At 41.8% G+C, this 21,995-nt stretch overlaps 1 protein-coding gene across 2 annotated transcripts in view; it reads left to right on the top strand.

Moving 5' to 3' along the window:
- The window catches only part of LOC134218060 (putative glycerol kinase 5), a 41,890-nt gene extending 36,049 nt beyond the window's left edge, over window positions 1-5,841 (top strand). For both annotated transcript variants that reach the window (XM_062696928.1, XM_062696927.1), the window contains 5 exons: window positions 4,140-4,308; window positions 4,368-4,698; window positions 4,754-4,846; window positions 4,915-5,253; window positions 5,314-5,841. In XM_062696928.1, coding sequence (XP_062552912.1) covers window positions 4,140-4,308; window positions 4,368-4,698; window positions 4,754-4,846; window positions 4,915-5,253; window positions 5,314-5,781 — 1,400 coding nt within the window. In that variant the 3' untranslated portion in view covers window positions 5,782-5,841. The remainder of the gene's footprint in view (window positions 1-4,139; window positions 4,309-4,367; window positions 4,699-4,753; window positions 4,847-4,914; window positions 5,254-5,313) is intronic.
- Window positions 5,842-21,995: the final 16,154 nt, after the last annotated feature.

Below are 21,995 nucleotides of genomic sequence, written 5' to 3'. Positions count from 1 at the left end.
ATCTCGTCGTAGTCGACACTAAACTTCTGCACATGGCCTAGAGCCACCACGTGAGCTTTAAAGGGAGTTAGCTGACCATTTTCTTTCCAGTTTTACTTTAAACACCCATCGACTGCGTACAATCTTTCGCCCTGCTGATAAATCCGTAAGTTCCCATGTACCGTTGCGCTTATGCGACCGGATTTCGTCATCTATGGCCTGCTTCCAGGACTCACGTTCCGCACACCTTACTGCTTCGTCATAGGGCATAGGTTCTTTCACAATCTGCGTAGCCGCACCAACCACGAATTCAGAATATCGATCTGGTAATGTTCCGCGATTTTTACGCTTTCCGTGCATCTCACTCACTGTATTTGAATCGTCATCGTCACTCATGGAGCTGTCATAGTCAATGTCACACACTTGCTCACGTTTGATTGTCAAGGGATCTTCGGCCATTTCAGGCTCTTCCACTTGGAATTCTTCACACTCATCATATTCTTTGTCGTTCGACTCTTCGTACTCTTCACCTCGTACAGGGTCAGCATCCGGAATATCACCACGATCCTCCAGCTTCCGTGCAGGTATCAGCGAAATGCCATCTTCTTCTACCATCTTCTTCTACCTCTTCTTCGTACATCAGCCTCGCCTAACTCAAGAAACCGAGCCTCTCGGCTTATAATGACCTTATGCGTCGCCAGATCGACGAATCGATAGGCTTTATGCTGATCGGAATACCCTATGAAGTCAGCTTCTTGGCTTTACGTTCGAACTTCCTCATTTCACCGATATGGGATATGAACCCACGCACTGCTTCCTTCCATGCCACTTTTCGAATGGAATAGCATCAACCGACTTGGATGCCAGTCTGTTCTGCAGCTAGGCTGCTGTTAGAGCTGCCTCACCCCAAAACTGATGATTCCACTTCGCATCTAGTAGTATTGCGGTGTCATTTCCTGCAGGTATCTGTTACGCCGCTCGGCAACGCCGCTCTGCTGGGGTGTGTACGCAGTCGTAAATTGAGCCTTTATCTCCTCAGCAACGAAAAACCTATGTAAACGCTCATTGGCGTATTCGCCGCCGCCATCGGAACGCACAATACGTGGCTTTCTGCCAAAAAGGTTTTCTACATACCTGACATATTCCATCAATCGATCGGCCGCCTCAGTTTTCTTGCTCAGCCGTATCGGCTGTAATCATCGATTACCGTCATGAGGAAACGTTTCCCCCCGGTGATGTGGTGCGAATCGGGCCACACAAGTCAGTGTGCACCAGATCGAGGACCTTCGATGACTTTCTTTCCGCTGCCTTGGGGATGACCGTTCTCGCCGTTCGTGGCAACTTACCCTCAAGACACACTTCGTTCGCATGTAAGACGAATGCCACAGTCCTTCACCTTAACACCATCAGCAAGATTCTGCTTACACTACCGTGGGGTACCGGTGCCCAAATCTTCGGTGTCACTGATGCTGGCACAGCTCATTGTGTCCAGTGCTGGTTGCACTCCGCACAACTTCTGACACTTTCAAGTGATACACACATCCGCGAAGATTACCCTTGGCAACCACTTTACCAGAATTGTCTACAATGTCACAACTGTTCTTCGCGAACAGTCCTTTTCCGATAAGCTTCGGCACAGACACCAAGCTGCTGCTCAACGATACGTCCGGAGTAACACTTTTGTCAAACGAGCTAACACACTTTCGATCGTTGCTCATGTGGTGGCCTTTCTTCTTACAACAGAAGCACACCTTTTCCGAAACACTGATCGAGTCTTTACCGTTACTCTTCATCACGCGCACTTGCGACGAACCACCACCCCGCTCTTTTCGCCTTTCGTGTTCGCCGAGAAGCTTCGATTTAACAAGCTCGGATGTCAAATCTTCGTCAGAGCGACTCTCTAACGCTGTCACAAGTCCATTCACTTAGAATTCAAAGTATACCGATTGCCGAGAATCCAACAGCCGAGATATTGGAAATAATTTCGACGAATTTCGGTTAAATTTTTACCGAGATTTCGGTAAACTTTACCGAATCATCGGTAATCGTTACCGAGATCTCGGCAAAATTTTTGCCGAGGTCTGCAAAATAACTTAAGTGTGCACCATACGACTCAGGTAAACTGCGAAGCATCATCGCAATTTTCAGTGGTTGCTCCAACTTCATGTCAGCATTCGCCAGTCGACAGAAAAGTTCTTCGATCTCGAGCAAATGGGCCTCCATGTCACCCTCTTCTTCTAGATTTAGGTTACACAACTTTCGCAGTACAGTCGGGATTCGCTGGTTGGGATTTTAATACTTGGGTCACTTTTTAGTTGGGCCTCCGCTGGTTGGGTCATGGCCCAACTAAAAAGCAATCGTACGTCAAAATTCAATGTAAACACGGAAAACGGGATTGGGCGTCACTGGACATCATTTGTGATGTTCAAGTCGAAATACACGTGTTCAAATGGCTGTCAGTTGGCCCAACTAAAAAACCGAATTCGTTAGTTGGGCCGAGGTTGTGGCCCAACCAGCGAATCGCCACTGTAAACTTACACGAGGTGACGGTTACTTTCTCGTGATAATCCCGAAGTGCCGTCCCGAAATCTTGAGCGTTTTCCGCACCCTTCACGAGGCTATATTGGCTTTCTTCTATACATAGTCCCATGGTAGCCCTCGCCTTTTTGTCATCCTTTGACCACCTAGACGTCACGGGCTACGGCATTGGTTCTTCAACCACGTACCAAAGCTCTTCACGGGTCAAGAGCATCTCCATTTTGAACTTCCATGACTGGTAGTTTTGGTTGTTCAGTTTGGAGAATTTGTTCAACGCTTCCATCCCGTTATACACAATTTTTTCGACCCAGCAAAGCAACCCAAACTAATACACCACGGAAGCACCCGCCGAATGAAAAAAAACGAGCCGAATCACGCACAAACTTTGCACCGAAAAAAAAGATCGAAAAAACACTTTTCCTCGGAACTTCTACCTAGGCACAAAACCTGTGAGAGCAGAGACAGTTTACGAAGCGGAATAACGTCGTTCGGAGGAATAAAACACCGGAAAATACGGGACAATCGGAGACTAAGCACGCGGCGTCGTTGCAAAACGGTTTTATATTTTGACATTTACATTCGACAAAGTATTAATAACATAGGTATTAGGCTTTCAGCGATCGTGTATGTACACGCACGTTTCACTCACACTTTTACTCGGTTTGTTTGCAACCACGAGCAGCTGTCACGGCAAAATCAAATGGGATTGTTTGCAACCACGAACCTGCGTTCGTGTTGGTGAGAAATGTCGGCGAGACCCTAATGGTATGAATGCAGTAATGCGCGATCTTGGGGCGCAAGGCGGATGATAGAAGGGCGCACCATTGTACTCACTAACACAAAGATGGTCCTAAGCACCCGTCTCTCGAATACTCCGGGTGCTCGCAAGTCCTCCTCGAGCATTGTCCATGTTTTATGTCCGTAGAGGACTACCGGTCTTCCGGCAACGCTGCCTCGAGATATTGGGCGTAAGCAGTATTGTCGATGCAGATAAAATCAAGAACATGTATGAACTTGTCTCAACTACGTCGCTCGACTGAAACGTCGCTGGTCACTGGCGACCCTTTCCAGTAAGTGCTCCAGCGACGCAGGCAATTTCAATGTGTCGCTACAGCACCAAACTGGAAAGCGCGCGCTGGTTGAGCGACGCGACGGTCCAGCGACGTTCCAGCGATGACCCGCAATGACAATAGTGACATCAGGTTGCTTCAGTCGCTCTAGGTCGTACCGCGGCGGTCGTCGGTACCGAACATTGTTGATGACGGATAGTTTTGGGCGCAGTTCAACCATCACCAGATAGTGGTCAGAGTCGCAGACTTTTTTTTGCCTTACATAGATTGGAGCAGTGTGACGCGCTATTGAAGACTGATTAACTTGCGGATGTAATCAGGATATCTTTGCCCATGATTTCATAGTTGACACACTATCGAGCTTTCACATGTATTTGTGATGATTCAAATACATGTGTCCCTTTACATAGATACATCGTGCGTAAACCGTAATTGATTCGCTTGACATCTAATAAAATTTCCAAAGTTCTTATTTTAATGATATTATTATTTAAAAATAATCTATGAAAACTGTACCCCGATTCGCTGATTCTATTCAAAAACAAATTATAGATGCTAAGCTTACCGCCAAACAAATCGCCTGCCTGAGTATATCAACACAGCGAAACACGTTCACCTGCTGGAATAAACTGACCGGCCATGTGTACCACAACTTTATCACCTGGAAGGATCTTCGCGCGGATACGTTAGTTCAACAATGGAACCAGAGTTACAAATTTAGGTACTTACTGATCCGTATGCTCTGCCGTACGTTCTTCATGAACAAATCCATGTTTGCAGGATTCTCAGAGCCGGTGCCAAGGTTCTGCACTTCTTTACTCGTAACAAACGCTTCCTGGCGGGTAGCGTGATCAAAATGATGAATCCGCAGGTCACGTTGCGCTTGGCGTGGATCTTGCAGAACAACGCCGAACTCCAACGGGACGTCAAGTACGGTAACGTGCTGTATGGAACGATTGATTCCTGGGTGCTGTACCGATTGCGTCAGGGTCTGGACCAATCGCGTGTAGTGGAACATATAGGCGATGTGACCAACTGCACCTCGACGGGGTTCTACGATCCCTTTGGACAGGAATGGGCCGGCTGGGCCCTGAGTTTGTTCAACATTAAGGTTTATATTGAATTCAATTGAAAATTGAAAAATATTGAAAATGATTATCTTTTAGAAAGAGCTTTTACCAAAGGTGGTTGATAATTCTTACAATTTTGGATATGTTGATGAATCGCTGTTTGGTAGTTCGATCAAGATTGGAACCTCGGTAAACCCCTTTTTTCAAGTAACTAATACCTAATTTGTGCTGTCAATAATATTCTCTCAATTTTCCAGATTTCTGACCAGTCTGCTTCATTGTGGGGTAATTGCTGCTTCGAAAAAGGTGATGTCAAGATCACGATGGGAACGGGATCATTCTTGAACATCAACACTGGTTCAAAATGCCTTGCTTCGGTTCATGGACTGTATCCCTTGGTGGGATACAAAATAGCTACGTACGATAGCACCGAACTTGTGTATCTTATGGAAGGCGCATCCAATGACAATGGATCCATTATTGAATGGGCAATGCACATAGGACTTTTCACGGATCCACGTGACAGCGCAAGAATGGCCCTATCAGTACCCGATTCTGATGGAGTTTCGTTCATTCCAGCCTTCAGTGGACTTGGGGTACGCATTCTAAACGCTAAATAATTCACTATTTTCAATTCACTTACAATTTCATTTCAGCCTCCTATCCGCGATGACACCGCGGGAACAGGTTTCATAGGAATCAAAGCGTCGACCCGAAAAGAACATTTAGTTCGTGCCATTCTTGAAAGTCTTGCATACCGAATTGCATTACTTTACGTCTGTGCATTGAAAGAAACGCGCTACGCCTTTACACGAATTAAGGTCGATGGGGGAGTTTCTCGGAACGACTTCATCTGTCAAACTATGGCCGATCTTACAGGCTTGCCAGTTGAACGCGGCGAAGTGGCAGATTCTACTGCGTTGGGGGCAATGTTTCTTGCTGGGCTCAATGTAGGGATCTGGCGCAGCAAACAGGAACTGATTGATATTAGGAAGATCGATCGGGTTTTCGAACCGATCGTTGCCAATAAGAGCAAATGTTTGCAAAGTATGCGATCATGGGAACGAGCCGTTGAACGATTTAAACGATGGTACATCACTGAAGAACTGAACAGTTATACCTGACTGTATAATGATATTACCTGAGCGTTATTACTTTTGTAATAAATTGTTTTCAACCCACTTCGACTCTTCTTTCTTTTGAAACTATTTAATTGGACGAAACTTTACGCCTTGCTAAATTATCAATTATTTTTCAACCCCAAATAAATGCAAGGCTCATGTGCCATAATGGAAAATTAAGAATTCTAACATTAATTTGTCATTATAGCAATGTTTAAACTAAGTGTCTAACAGTTGAACTATCCATGCGTGACTTTTTTATCGTTTTAAGCCAGGCGTGATAAGTTGTGTAGCAACTGGATTCTACAGCCTTTTCAACCTTGGATTGACAACCTTTTTTTCTGGCTTCACCTTAGTTTCCTTGTCTTATTTGTCAGTATTTATTCCTTGTTTCATTAAACCACAACTAGGAACTTCTTTTCAACTTTACTTGAATAATTAATACTAATATGTTTATTCAAAAACGTTGTTAAAAACCCGGATATCATGTGTATTTAGCTTGTTTGCGACTTATTGACGAAGCATCCATAACTTTGTATTGTCTATCCGGAATAAATATATAACGCTTTTTATACCGAAGTTGGATTTTTCTCCAGATACAGGCAACTTTCCCAACTTCGGAAGTAGTGCGCTGGATTTGCCTAAAGATGCGCTAAACAACGCATCAATTAGTTTGACAAATAAAACTTCGAAAGAAAGTTCGGTTCGGAAGTCCCAACTTCCGAATTCTAACTTGGTGCTACGCCGACAATATATTTATGAATACAACCGATTCTTTTTTTACACGGGGGATGCGTTCCGTGTAAAAAAAGTTTTCAGTTCAAAATTCGAAAATCCGTGTAAAAAAGTTTTATGATTTCTCGACGAATCATGCAAAATGGAACAAAATCGAATCATGCGAAAATTTTGTATGGGATTTTATTTACACGGCCGTGTAAAAAAATCCGTGTAAAAACAGAATTGGGTGTACATTTATGCTACGTTTAGTTAAGGCAAGTGAATAGAACAAGTCGCTTGAATTGAACGCGAATTGAATGTCTATAAACACCTTCATTTAACTCATTTGAACGAAAAGAAGGTAGAACAAGTTCAACTTTTGGCAAGTCAATTGAATTCAACTGAGTTGTTTAACTCATTTATGCTACGTTTAGTCAAGGCAAGTGAATTGAGCAAGTCGCTTGAATCGAACGCGAACTGAACGTGTAAACACCTTAATTTAATTCACTTGAACGAAAAGAAAGTTGAACATGTTCAACTTTTGGCAAGTCAATTGAATTCAACTGAGTTGTTCAATTCACTTGCCCTGTCAAAACGTAGCATAATATTATGCTACACTCATAGTGTGTTCATTTCACATGTCAACATTTAGTTGTCTCGATTGTGAGGGGTGACGATTGCACGCTAAAGTTAATTTCAACACCCCTCCTCAAGTCGGCAACCCGAGAATCACATTTTATTATCACAGATCGACTTGTAAATAGTCACTACACTTTCAACTTCGAACACTTGATCTACAAGTTCAAGTCCAAACAATCTCAATCCTCTTCTTCCGTATTACTTCCATTTTCTTTTGTTGAAAATATACACCCCTCCTAGCCGCAAGCTTCGTCAATTCGCAAAAAATTTCTTCTCTCTGCACACTTTCACCAACTATTGATTCTTTATCCGTGGTCACTTTGTTACTTTCGCTTTCATTTTTTCCCTTTTTTTTCTATTGTACGTGGATTTCCCTATTGGACCCGACCGTTAGAAATAGTCGCTCCTTGAACGGTCGTTGAAATCGCCGTTTTCACCTTCACACCCGTCTTCATAGTAAAATCTGTCAACACTGACAAGTCTGCGGCGAGCTTTTTGCTGTTTCCCTCGGACTTCTCTTTCTTTTTCCGATGGTTTGACATCTGTTTTGATAGACAAGGAGCAAAAAACAAGGTAATCTACCAAACATTTATAGACGAATCCAAGTAAAAATAAGAAGAAGACACACGACGGTGTTAACTTTCACAGATCCCACAGCACAGCATAGGAAGTGATAGGAAGATCATTTTAAAATGCTTATAATAAATTCTACACAAAATGTAATTAAAATCTGATTGAAGTATGATACGGAAAAAGTTCCGAACTGTATGATAGATACATTTTTGGAAAATATTCAAAAAATTGAGATAAGCTTCCGAATATGTAATTCAGAATTTTTTCCGTACCCTACATTAATCAGATTTTAATTACTATTTGTCTAGAATTTATTATAAGCAGTATAAAATGATCTTCCTATACTGTGCTGTAGGATCTGTCAAAGTTAACACCGTCGTGTGTCTTCTTCTTATTTTTACTTGGATTCGTCTATTGAGTTTGGCAAACCTTGCTGGAAAAGGGAACGTTTGAAATAGGCAAGTGAACCGACCTTCGAATCCATTGGTCAAGTAAATCCACAATATTACTCTTTCCATCATTTTCTGCAACAATTCGTTCACTTCTTCTTCTTCTTCTTATTGGCATTACATCCCCACATTGGGGGACAGAGCCGCCTCGCAGCTTAGTGTTCATTATGCACTTCCACAGTTATTAACTGCGAGGTGTCTAAGCCAAGTTACCATTTTTGCATTCTTATATCTTGAGGCTAACACGATGATACTTTTATGCCCAGGGAAGTCGAGACAATTTCCAATACAAAAATTGCCTAGACCGGTACCGGGAATCGAACCCAGCCACCCTCAGCATGGTCTTGTTTTGTAGCCGCGCGTCTTACCGCACGGCTAAGAAGGGCCCCAATTCGTCCACTTATTGCCATTTTTAATCATTCTGCTTCTTGGCGCTGCAACACACTGCTTATTGTTGAATCAGCTATACCAATTTCGGAGTTGGGACGGTAAATCCGACGCGAAACGAGATAAAAACGCGGAAAACTTTCTTTTAAACAACTGAACTCGTTTGATATTTATTTTTATCTGTTTTTCTTTTTTCACGAATACAAAGTATGTCATATACAAGGTATGTTGATTTGCTTCAAACTTTTTGACGCATAGATGTATCTACACTTATGCAGAGCACTTGGTATCCCTTACCATTGCTGTACTCTTTTTTATTGGCTTACGTCTAACACATACTACTTTCCGTCATAATGCGTGGCAGCCATCACCGCGCCATATTTTGTAATTTTCGCTTTATTGCCGAAGAAACTGACTTCCTTTCCCGCTCTCGCAACACTATTCACCGAGAACAAATTACAGCTGAGGTTGGGTACGTACTTTACATTTCCTCTTCTTGCTTACAGCAGCCGCGTACAATACCACATCTCCGCAGTACTCTGCCAGCAACTTTTCTCCTTTCGCCACTACCACTTCCACTGGTCGTTCCAGACACGGCATCGTTTCAAAATAGCTACTGTCGTTCACCATGTGGTTCGTTGCACCAGAGTCTAGGAACCACTGTGCTTTCACCAATTCTTTTGACGCCATAAAGACAACTTCCGCTCGATCCGAGGTACGATTTTCTTCAAACACCACGTCTGCTTTATGTTTTAGGCCTCTCGCTTTTCTGTACTCACTCGGATCCGAATCTGACACATTCACTCGACAATTAGCTTGCCTGTGTCCAACTCTACCGCATCGAAAACACCTCAACTTCCTCCAGCTCTGCCTACTGAACATAGCAACACCCTCATCTTCGCCTCCAGGGGCCATCAGATTTCTTCGCTTCATTTCTACATCGAGCAAACGCTTTTTCACAAAAGCCAATGTTACTCCGGCAGGAAGCGTCTCGATCGCGGTAACTACCCAAGCAACCAAAAGTTCGGATTTTACTTAAATTTGTTCCTAACCGAACTAATTGGTTCACTATTGGTTCACATTGAGTTCCAAGCCCCTTAACCGAACTTTAAAGTTCACTTCTGCGCTCCCACCATACAAAAAATTACTTAAAATGCGAGCTGATTAAGCCAAAACATCCCATCTTATCCGTACTTTTGGTTGCTTGGGTACAGAGTCAAACGACGGTGGCAGCGTCAACAGCAGATGGCAGACCGCGTCGGAGTCTTCAACAATTGCACCACTTTCTTTCAATTCACGAATTAGCCGATCAAATGTTAGCAAGTGCTCCGACAAATGTTCACAGGCATCCTCCACATATTTCAATGTGAGGAGCTGTTTCCGGATGAACAACTGTCCGGCAATACCACGGCGCTCAAACACCGCCTTCAACGTGTCCCAAATTTGTTTCGCGGTCGCACAGTCCTTCACTAGTTCCAGCTGATTATCTGCTATCGACTGAATAATCACTGCTTTAAGCCCCAAAGGCAATACAACGGAACGGAAACGGCAAATTTGACAGAAAATATATGGGCTAACTGTCAAATTTTCCGTTTCCGTCGCCGTTCCGTTGTATTGCGTTTGGGGCTTTACACTTTTTCTCCGCGGCTTTTCGTTTCACCATTTTCTTCTTCTCCGATTTTACACTTGCGGAATCGTCAGACACCAGACACCAGCAGATCATGTGTCGAGAATGGTTTCTATCCGGAACTTCCAGTTGTGGAAGCCGGATCCGTCGAACGCGGCGATTTTCACTCTCTCGTCCATACCTGAGCCCATGACCTGTCTGAGGGAAGCTCTCTCGCGGTAGAGCGCTATTTTCGTACTAAAATGTCTATAACTCGGAACGAATTTCGCTTATCCCAACTGACAATCTCTTTGAATTTTATCAAGGAATCTTCCTACAAAATTTCATGGACCTACTATTTCCCAAATTTGAATTAAGCTCTAAATACTGAACTATTGTACAACTGAAATTTTCGCTTCTCAGAACCTCTCTCCCGCTCTCTCCAATGATTTGAGGCACAAAGGAACCGAATTTCGCAAAACCCAACTGACAAAAGTTTTGAATTTTTCCAACGATCATTTTGATGTAATAAAAAGTATATGTCACCGCAATAAATTTTGCAGGAAGCTCTTTTTACTTCAACCAAGTTTTTTTAAATTCCGTACAAAATTTACCATTTCGGGAGAGCAGCCAACAGAATATTTTCTTGTGGCGCACGGCAGGAAAGAAGCGATGAGAGCGATAGAAAGTCCGTCAACTTTGTATCTAGCGTGACACTAGAAACGAAAAAATCTTGTAAACATTATTTTTACAGTTTTGTTGGTAATTTAGCATTATTTTACCGAAGATCTGTAAATCTTACCGAATTTGCGGTTCTGACAGTGTCAATATCGAAATTGCTGTCAGAAAATCACCGAAACATCAGCAAATGGGCAAATACACCGAATTCTGTAGCGACGGATACCGGACGTACAGTAAACAAGGGATTAATTACCGAGATTTCTGTAAACGTCGTGATACTATCACGTCGTTCGCCGTCCGACCGTCCGAGCTGCGAAAAAACAGTTTCAACTTTTGTTCTGTGCTGTATGCTGAAACAATTCCACATTGCACACATTGAGTCAATTCAGGTAATTTAAAATCTTCCCTGTATATGATACGAGTATGAATTGTTTATTATTTTGCAGGCATGAGATACTCGCCATCAGTATCACGAGCTTCTGGAAGAAAGGCACAATTGACATATGCAATCGAACATTGCTGGAAAATGAATGTAATCTGCTAGAATTGGAAATGAACTATAGAGCTCGTTTCCTACACACTTAAAATAAATCGCAGATTTCTGTGAAATTTCACCGAAATCTCAACAGCAGAACTGTTCGGTAAAAATTTTACAGATTTTTGGTAGTTTTGACAGTTGAACAAAGGAAAATACTGCAGAAAATCAGTGAAATGATTACCGAACAAATCTACTGTTGAGATTTCAATGGTGAAGAAAAATTCACCGAAATCTGTGAAATGATTTAAGTGTGTACATCCAATTAGAAATTCCATCGGTTGCCTTTATAGATAGTGGAATATATAGATGAGCGAAGATAAATCCTCTGTCTCCAAACGAACTGTCAAACGTGTCTCCAAACGAGCATGACGTCACGATTTCAATGGAAACGTTAAGGGCTGTGACGTCATATGCGCGTGTGCACGGGCAAAAAAATCAACTCAGCCATGCTTTCGCTCATCTATAGATTCTACTATCTATAGTTGCCTTCTCCTATCTATCACATTGGCAGCTCGTTAACCAAGACGGACCTCTGCCTCTCGAACCTAACCCAAAAATTCCAACAAATTCCGCATGAACTCGTGGCAAGTGCAGAGGTATATTCGGCTTGCAGTGGGCGAGTGATTGCATCATCATTTCCTCCCCCTTCCCTACATTGACTTGCATTCTGACGTGGCAGGCGCCAGTATGACCTAACAAATTTAAATTTTCTATTGGATTTTTTACAAAGTGTTTCCATATTTTCTTGTTCTATTACATTTGAATGGCATAATTGATAATTCAAATGTAACACAATCACTGTTATCCAGAACGCCACTTAGAACCAGTATAACAGTTTATCGGGAAGCACGGATTGGAATAATTACCGGAAATGTTCCAGAGCGCCAAAATTCCTTCACAGCAATCCACATTGCCGTCGCCATTCATTACAAGCTTCTAACAGAAGAACAGAAGAAAAATCTGACTTCCCCACACGGTTACTGGCTAAAACCCATTAATGGGTACTATAGCACCCATTTTCGGCAAAACCGCCACTACTCATTTAATGGGTAAAACCGATTTACCCATTAATGGGTAAATGCTGTTTATGTCAAAAGATGGGTACTATTTTACCCATCGAGGGAAATGAAATTCCTGACAAAATGGGTAAATAAATACCCATTTTTAACAATAGATTTATTATTTGTTAATACGCAGATTATTTTAAAGGGCATTTTCAAGTGAATAACAAACCGACAGTTTAAATATTTTTATTTATCAAGTACAATTAATACGTACAATAATTCAGAATGAAACAAAAAAAATTATGTATTAACACATCCCATTTCGTTTTTTTTCTGCCATCATCTGCCATGGCTTTGCTTTGGATGCTGATATCCATGATCCGCTTCTGATAGTCACGATAATGACTGGCCTCGTCCTGGATATTGAAACGGTGGCCCCCGTTCAGATCTTGATTCTGATAGTTGTCCTGATGCATTTGGAGAGGCGTTCTTATTCCGGTTCCGGTTCTGGTACGGTATGGCAAGATTGTATGGGAATCCGCTGTAGACATATTATAACAAATCAATACAAATCGTAAATATTGTTTAATTTACATTTACATTTATATGGGATATCTACTTACGTCAACGTGTTTCGTTTATTTTAATTATCCACATCGTTTTCCTCCTGCGTGAACCGTTTTCATTTTTAAAACAGGCGGAGAATTGCACCCGACAAGAAATTAAAAGTATTTTAAACAACTATTTTTTCACCCATTAATGGGTGAAAAATTGCACATTTTCAAACTTCAAATAAATTCTGAGCATGAGTACTTTTTTACCCATTTATTCATTTAAAAAATTACCCGCTTTTTGACAGATCGATGGACTATTGAAAAATGTATACTTTTTTACCCATTAATGGGTTCTAGCCAGTAACCGTGTGCACGGTTACTGGCTAAAACCCATTAATGGGTACTATAGCACCCATTTTCGGCAAAACCGCCACTACTCATTTAATGAGTAAAACCGATTTACCCATTAATGGGTAAATGCTGTTTATGTCAAAAGATGGGTACTATTTTACCCATCAAAAAAAATAAAATTCCTGACAAAATGGGTAAATAAATACTCATTTTACAACAATAGATTTATTAGCATTATTTATTAATATCGATTATTTTAAAGGGCATTTTCAAGTGAATAACAAACCGACAGTTTAAATATTTTTTTTTATTTTTCAAGTACAATTAATACGTACAATAATTAAGAATGAAACAAACAAAAAATTGTGTATTTACATATCCCATTTCTTTTTTTTTCTGCCATGACTTTGCTTTGGATGCTGATATCCATGATCCCCTTCTGATAGTCACGATAATGACTGACCTCGTCCTGGATATTGAAATGGTGATCCCGATTCAGATCTTGATTCTTAGTTGATTATAGTTGTCCTGATGGATTTGGAGTGGCGTTCTTATTCCGGTTCCGGTTCCGGTACGGTATGGCAAGATTGTATGGGAATCCGCTGTAGACATATAACAAATCAATACAAATCGTAAATATTATTAATTTACATTTACATTTATATGGGATATCTACTTACGTCAACGTGTTTTCGTTTATTTTAATTATCCACATCGTTTTCCTCCTGCGTGAAACGTTTTAATTTTATAAAATAGGCGGAGAATTGCACCCGACAAGAAATTACAACAATTTTTTCACCCATTAATGGGTGGAAAATTGCACATTTTCAAACTTCAAATAAATTCTGAGCATGAGTACTTTTTTACCCATTTAGTCATTTAAAAAATTACCCGCTTTTTGACAGATCGATGGACTATTGAAAAATGTATACTTTTTTACCCATTAATGGGTTCTAGCCAGTAACCGTGCATTCAATTTATATAATAAGAAACAAAATAACACTAATAACAAAATTCAACAGATAAAATCTGTATGAAATCTGATCAAATATTTATATTTTCTGCCTATCAGCTGGCAGTGCGAACTGAAAACAAAACAGATGATAGGGCTTGAGATCTCACTAACACCATCATACTGACTCGATCCCGATTCGTTTTTCGTTCGGTTATTCAGAGTCGGGGTCGGACCTGACCCAGGTCTAAAACCGAAAACGACATAAGTCAGGAGACCTGTCAAAATCTGAAAAATATGCTGGAACAAATTTTTATTTCGCCCGCTTTCTCGCGCTTTCTAAGGATCTTTGGAAGCAGCATTTAGTTGAATGCTTCTGAATAGGTGAGCTTTTACAACACTGGAGGTACTACGAGGTACACTGCAACTGCGAGCAGTCAATCAAGCTCAAGCTCAAGCTCGATGCATCTACCCGGACGGCATCGAGAATACCAACCGATAATTCTTCGGCTACAAAAGTTTTTCCCAATTTGTATATTCCTGGCTTTTGCGTGTTTTCTACGCTGGAATCCGTTTTGTGAAAATAAATGAATTTGTCTTCCATGTTTTTGTTTTCATTATCAACAAAATATCTAACCAAAACAGAAATGAACAAAATATTAATCATAACCGACTATTTCGGTAACGATGAAAAATTTACCGAACTGCTCGATAATTTTGGCATATCATATGATGAACCAGTTTACCGATCGTTCTGTAGTTTCGTTATTTACCGAACAAGTTACAGAACGTTCAGCGGTTGAGAATTCGGTAAACGAATTACCGAAGTCGGTAATTTATTCTAAGGGTCTGTCTCATTTGGAGAATTAAACTTAAAAGTGACAGTTCGAAAATTAAAAAATCACCCCGTTATAAGAATGGCTGGTGCTACCCAGCAATTCCAATAGGACATCGATGGAAAATGATTCGATATCTGTCAAAAGTAATCTTGTTCTGCGAGCAGGGTTATTTGATAATTATTGAAATGTCACTTTTAAGTTTAATTTCAGTTTAATTATCCAATTGAGACAGACCCTAAGTGTGCAGCAATTCCAATAGGACATCGATATAAAATGATTCGATATCTGTCAAAAGATTTTGCTCTGCGTGCAGGGTTATTCGATAATTATAGAAATGTCACTTTTAAGTTTAATTTCAGTTTAATTATCCAATTGAGACAGACCCTAAGACATCGATGAAAAATGATTCGATAAATATCTGTCAAAATTAATCTTGCTCTGCGATCAGGGTTAGTCGATAATTATTTATTGAAATGCCACTTTAAAGTTTAATTTCTGTTCCAAATGAGACAGTACTATGTTTTAATTAACTGAGCTTAATTTCCATTTAAGTTTTATGTGCAGCGCACATATATTTTTGCAATCAAGCTTTGCAAATATTTTTTATTAATCATGCACATAAAAAATGAGGACAGCAGGGACTATGTCCAAGGGCTTGACGATCCCTCCCCAGGCCATCTGCGAGTTGTGGGGCTTGCCTAGGATGTGGTGGGGTTTGACAGTGGGCCCTGTTAAACCTCTATAAAAAGCTGCATGTATCCGCAAGTAGGCCCCACCAAAGCGACCGTGTGCCGCTCAAAGCGCACAAGCCCAAGTCCTGGTGTTAGGTGGGACGCTAAACAGCCCTGACACGACGGCCCTCCGACGAGACAGGAGGTTTGCGCTGGCCCAATAAGCCGCCTAGAAAACCAATCATTACGAACAATATAAGAGATAATGCGACTCGATATAATCGGCAAAGACCTAGGCGACGCATACAGGATCACGATTGGAAGCTTGGAACATGGAATTGCAAGTCGCTAGGTTTCGCAGGTTGCGACAGGATGATCTACGATGAATTACATCCCCGCAACTTCGACGTCGTGGCGCTGCAGGAGATTTGCTGGACAGGACAGAAAGTGTGGAAAAGCGGGCATCGAGCGGCTACCTTCTACCAAAGCTGTGGCACCACCAACGAGCTGGGAACCGGCTTCATAGTGCTGGGTAAGATGCGCCAACGCGTGATTGGGTGGCAGCCAATCAACGCAAGGATGTGCAAGCTGAGGATTAAAGGCCGTTTCTTCAACTATAGCATCATCAACGAGCACTGCCCACACGAAGGGAGACCCGACGACGAGAAAGAAGCGTTCTACGCTCAGCTGGAGCAGACATACGATGGATGCCCACTGCGGGACGTTAAAATCGTCATCGGTGACATGAACGCACAGGTAGGAAGGGAGGAAATGTATAGACCGGTCATCGGACCGGATAGTCTGCACACCGTATCGAATGACAACGGCCAACGATGCATAAACTTCGCAGCCTCCCGCGGAATGGTAGTCCGAAGCACCTTCTTTCCCCGCAAAAATATCCACAAGGCCACATGGAGATCACCTAACCAAGAAACGGAAAACCAAATCGACCACGTTCTAATCGACGGTAAATTCTTCTCCGACATCACGAACGTCCGCACTTACCGCAGTGCGAATATTGAATCCGACCACTACCTCGTTGCAGTATGCCTGCGCTCAAAACTCTCGACGGTGTACAACACGCGTCGAAGTCGGACGCCGCGGCTTAACATTGGGCGGCTACAAGATGGTAGACTAGCCCAAGAATACGCGCAGCAGCTGGAAGTGGCACTTCCAACGGAAGAGCAGGTAGGCCCAGCGTCTCTTGAAGATGGCTGGAGAGATATTCGATCCGCCATTGGTAGCACCGCAACCGCTGCACTTGGAACGGTGCCCCCGGATCAGAGAAACGACTGGTATGACGGCGAATGTGAGCAGTTAGTGGAAGAGAAGAATGCAGCATGGGCGAGATTGCTGCAACACCGCACGAGGGCGAACGAGGCACGATATAAACAGGCGCGGAACAGACAAAACTCGATTTTCCGGAGGAAAAAGCGCCAGCAGGAAGATCGAGACCGTGAAGAAACGGAGCAACTGTACCGCGCTAATAACACACGAAAGTTCTATGAGAAGTTAAACCGTTCACGTAAGGGCCACGTGCCACAGCCTGATATGTGTAAGGACATAAACGGGAACCTTCTTACGAACGAGCGTGAGGTGATCCAAAGGTGACGGCAGCACTACGAAGAACACCTGAATGGCGATGTGGCAGACGAAGATGGCGGTATGGTGATGGACCTGGGAGAACGCGCGCAGGACATAATTCTACCGGCTCCGGATTTCCAGGAAATCCAGGAGGAGATTGGCCGGCTGAAGAACAACAAAGCCCCTGGGGTTGACCAACTACCAGGAGAGCTATTTAAACACGGTGGTGAGGCACTGGCTAGAGCGCTGCACTGGGTCATTACCAAGATTTGGGAGGAGGAAGTTTTGCCGCAGGAGTGGATGGAAGGTGTCGTGTGTCCCATCTACAAAAGGGCGATAAGCTGAATTGTAGCAACTACCGCGCAATCACATTGCTGAACGCCGCCTACAAGGTAATCTCCCAAATCTTATGCCGTCGACTAGCACTAACTGCAAGGGAGTTCGTGGGGCAGTACCAGGCGGGTTTTATGGGCGAACGCTCCACCATTGTGTTCGCCATTCGCCAAGTACTGCAGAAATGCCGCGAATACAACGTGCCCACACATCATCTATTCATCGACTTCAAAGCCGCACATGATACAATCGATCGGGACCAGCTATGGCAGCTAATGCACGAACACGGTTTTCCGGATAAACTGACACGGTTGATCAAAGCGACGATGGATCGGGTGATGTGCGTAGTTCGAGTTTCAGGGGCATTCTCGAGTCCCTTCGAAACCCGCAGAGGGTTACGGCAAGGTGATGGTCTTTCGTGTTTGCTATTCAACATCGCTTTGGAAGGGGTAATACGAAGAGCAGGGATTAACACGAGTGGTACAATTTTCAATAAGTCCGTCCAGCTATTTGGTTTCGCCGACGACATAGATATTATGGCACGTAACTATGAGAAGATGGAGGAAGCCTACATCAGACTGAAGAGGGAAGCTAAGCGGATCGGACTAGTCATCGAAGACGAAGTACATGATAGGAAGAGGTTCAAGAGAAGACAATGTGAGCCACCCACCGCGAGTTTGCATCGGTGGTGACGAAATCGAGGTGGTAGAAGAATTTGTGTACTTGGGCTCACTGGTGACTGCCGAAAATGACACCAGCAGAGAAATTCGGAGACGCATAGTGGCTGGAAATCGTACGTACTTTGGACTCCGCAAGACGCTCCGATCGAATAGAGTTCGCCGCCGTACCAAACTGACAATCTACAAAACGCTAATTAGACCGGTAGTCCTCTACGGACATGAGACCTGGACGATGCTCGTGGAGGACCAACGCGCACTGAGCGTTTTTGAAAGGAAAGGGCTGTGTACCATCTATGGTGGGGTGCAGATGGCGTACGGTACGTGGAGGAGGCGAATTAACCACGAATTGCATCAGCTGTTGGGAGAACCATCCATCGTTCACACCGCGAAAATCGGACGACTGCGATGGGCCGGGCACGTAGCCAGAATGTCGGACAGTAACCCGGTGAAAATGGTTCTCGACAACGATCCGACGGGCACAAGAAGGCGAGGTGCGCAGCGGGCAAGGTGGATCGATCAGGTGAAAGATGACTTGCGGACCCTCCGTAGACTGCGTGGTTGGCGACGTGTAGCCATGGACCGAGCCGAATGGAGAAGACTCTTATACACCGCACAGGCCACTTCGGCCTTAGTCTGATTAAATAAATAAATAACATAAAAAATGAAATTTTGTGATCGATACATTTTATGTGCGACGCACACATAAAATAAATGCAAAACTAATGTAATTCAATTATTTTTAAATGCAGTTGCAAATATTTTTCATGTAGCCTGCTTGATAAACCAAATAAATTATTTTTAGTTTTGTTTGGATTTCAAAACCAAATTTGCAAAATAAAACGCAATAAATTTGATTATAAATAAATAATTGTTTATTTCCTGCTAGAAAAATGTATCGATAATCATAATGCGATGTCTTAAAAACTTTTTGCAATGCAAATCATTTCCCAGAGATTAACAGTAGCGACAGTTCTAAAAAAGACCACTGTCGTCGGAGTTTTTTAAATAGCGTAACGCTACAAATTTGTTATTTTTGACCCCAACTCACTCACAGGAATTTAGGATACAGTAGCCGTTCGATAACTGCAAAATGTTTACTTTTCAGTTAACGAATGCCGTTCGATAACTGCAATGCATTCTAGACGTCAAACGGTTGTCAATCGACGTCAGATGAAATAAAAGTGCATCCAAATGTGCAGCGCAATGCAGCTGTCATTGAGTCTGACATCAGTTTGAAGTTTAGCGGTCCGATAACTGAAAAACTGTTGCAACTATCGAATTGCAGTTAAAAAGCATTGCAGTTAAATGACTTGCAGTTATCGAACGTCTACTGTATTGAAACGTTGTTTTTCCTTCCTCCGATTGACCCCCTTCAACCTCTAGAACGTTACGTAATTTGCAAATGGTCCTCAATCGCACAACCTCTTCGTGCCATCATTGCCATGTAATGTTTGTGAGCAAAGTGAATGCCAGATATTATTCCTATGGATTGATTTACGGAATTATTGCCTGTATGTTTTTCACCAAAACTATTATGATAAAAATCGTTTCACCACCATAATTGACACAAATCAATGACCGCTGCGGGGAAAATGGCTGGGAAATGGAGGGATTGTTGATCAGCCGAATTGGTGATTCTTGAGCACCCGTTGGCACAGCAGAAACTTGTTGATGTTTACGTCCAGCATTCGTTTCGCATATACACTAAAAATACACATCCATAACATGAGTTTAAACGAAACTGAAAATAAAAAATCATGAGAAGGTATTCTTTTCAATTGATTGAATTTACTTACTTCATCACCAGAGGAAAATTTCCGCGTGCCGCCAGCAGTCCACCATGTTGTTACGAAAAAGTCTTTTACTGTTCTCTTTTAAATTTTATGTGCCAGTACTGATAGTTTTCAACCATGAATCATTGCACATAAAATTCATTGTTGGGCCCAATAGAAAATAAAAAAATTACCTTTATATTGTATATACATTTTAAATGCTGCACATAAAGTAGCGATAAAGCCAGTCGAATCATTTCTATGTGATTCACGCACATAAAATATAATGGTGATTTAACTTCAGTGTAGGTGATGTAACAGTAAAATTTATGAAATTTTAATCATATTTTTTATCCGGGAGACCCTTAAGGGTCAAACACAATAGATACGTTTGCGTGCGTTTTGACAGTTTTCCCATGGGAAAATTGTAAACGCACGCAAACGTATCAATTGTGTTTAACCCATTAAGGCCAGTATCGACTTAAAAAGTAGAGAGGTTACGGAATTTTGTTCAATATTACCAAGGGGAATTTTGACAACTGATCTGCATGGAGCAAATTGTCACTTTTACGTACGGAATAATCGAGCATAATATACTGAATAATACTGTTGTAAGAATTTTGTTTCGATTCATTACTTTTCCGATTCAGTGAACGGAATTTAACATGTAATTGAGATAGAAAAAGAATTTTCTTTTGAACACGATACCAACCACACTTAAAATAAAATACCGAACTCGGTTGAATTTGAACCGAGTTTTTATCTGCTGAACGCTCGGTTCTCTGTTCGGTTCATTAAAGAATAACCGAGCGCTCGGTAACCATTCTGTCAAGCTCCTGCTGTCAAAAGTAACCGAAATAACTCGGTATTACCGAGAGCTGTCATGTGAACCGAACATACCGTAAAACAATTACGTAGTTCGGTTCGAATTTTCAAAATCAATCATTGTGCATGAAAATGTTTTGTATGAGGAAAAATAAAACTGATTTCTAACTTTTATGCGAGAATCATTGTTCTATTTCAAATAAGAAGGATACAGGATAAATTACAGCGGCTTGCGATTGTTTCAATCCGTTGCAAGAAGTTGGACAAGAGCGCATATCTAAATGAAATAATAAACTGGATGTACTCCGGAGGATTGGACAAGGTTTGTTCAATCTGAAAATAAAAACAATGATCGTTTAATGAAACTATTTGTTCATTTCTCGTGATTTTTCACGCACAATGTTTATAAATTTATATGTTGCACAATTCGAATAACACAGAAAATATGTGAAACTTGAAAAACAGCTGTAGTGATCAAAAATGTCTAACTGTATCGTTACCACACACCCAAAAAAATCTGCACGTTGTTTCCACCTGAAAAAGTACGTAGATTCTTTTCCACCTGAAATTCACGTAACCTTTACCTGATTTGTCGATAGAATTTTCATTCTACGTGAAAATCAGGTAAGTTCTACCAGAGTTTTGGATAGAATTCACCGGACACGTAAGTTTCACCTGAATTTTCTGGAGCAGTTGCAGTTACGTGTGCACGTAAAATGTACCTGAAAATTCAGGTGGAAACAACGTTTAGATTATTTGGAGTGCATGGCTTACAAAAAAAATGCTACACTCAACTAAACTATCTAAGGAACATCATAAGCATCATCTTATGAAGCGCGGAAAATTTACCGAATTTCATTTTCATTGAGCCTCTTATGATAATTACTGGCCTGTTAAGAAATTCATTTTTATATCTTATGATATTCATAAAAGTTATTTATGGAAAAACTAAAACATAAGAATTGTCTCATGATTTTTATCATTACTCTTGATGTGAAAAACTCATAAGACAAATCTTATGAAACGAGAAGTCAACATGGTGGAATATGTTGGACGCAGTTC

Source organism: Armigeres subalbatus, chromosome 2 (genome assembly GCF_024139115.2).
Source record: "Armigeres subalbatus isolate Guangzhou_Male chromosome 2, GZ_Asu_2, whole genome shotgun sequence".
Lineage (NCBI taxonomy): Eukaryota > Metazoa > Arthropoda > Insecta > Diptera > Culicidae > Armigeres > Armigeres subalbatus.
Note: the sequence above shows the minus strand (reverse complement) of the source record. Positions and strands in the feature narration are given on the sequence as shown.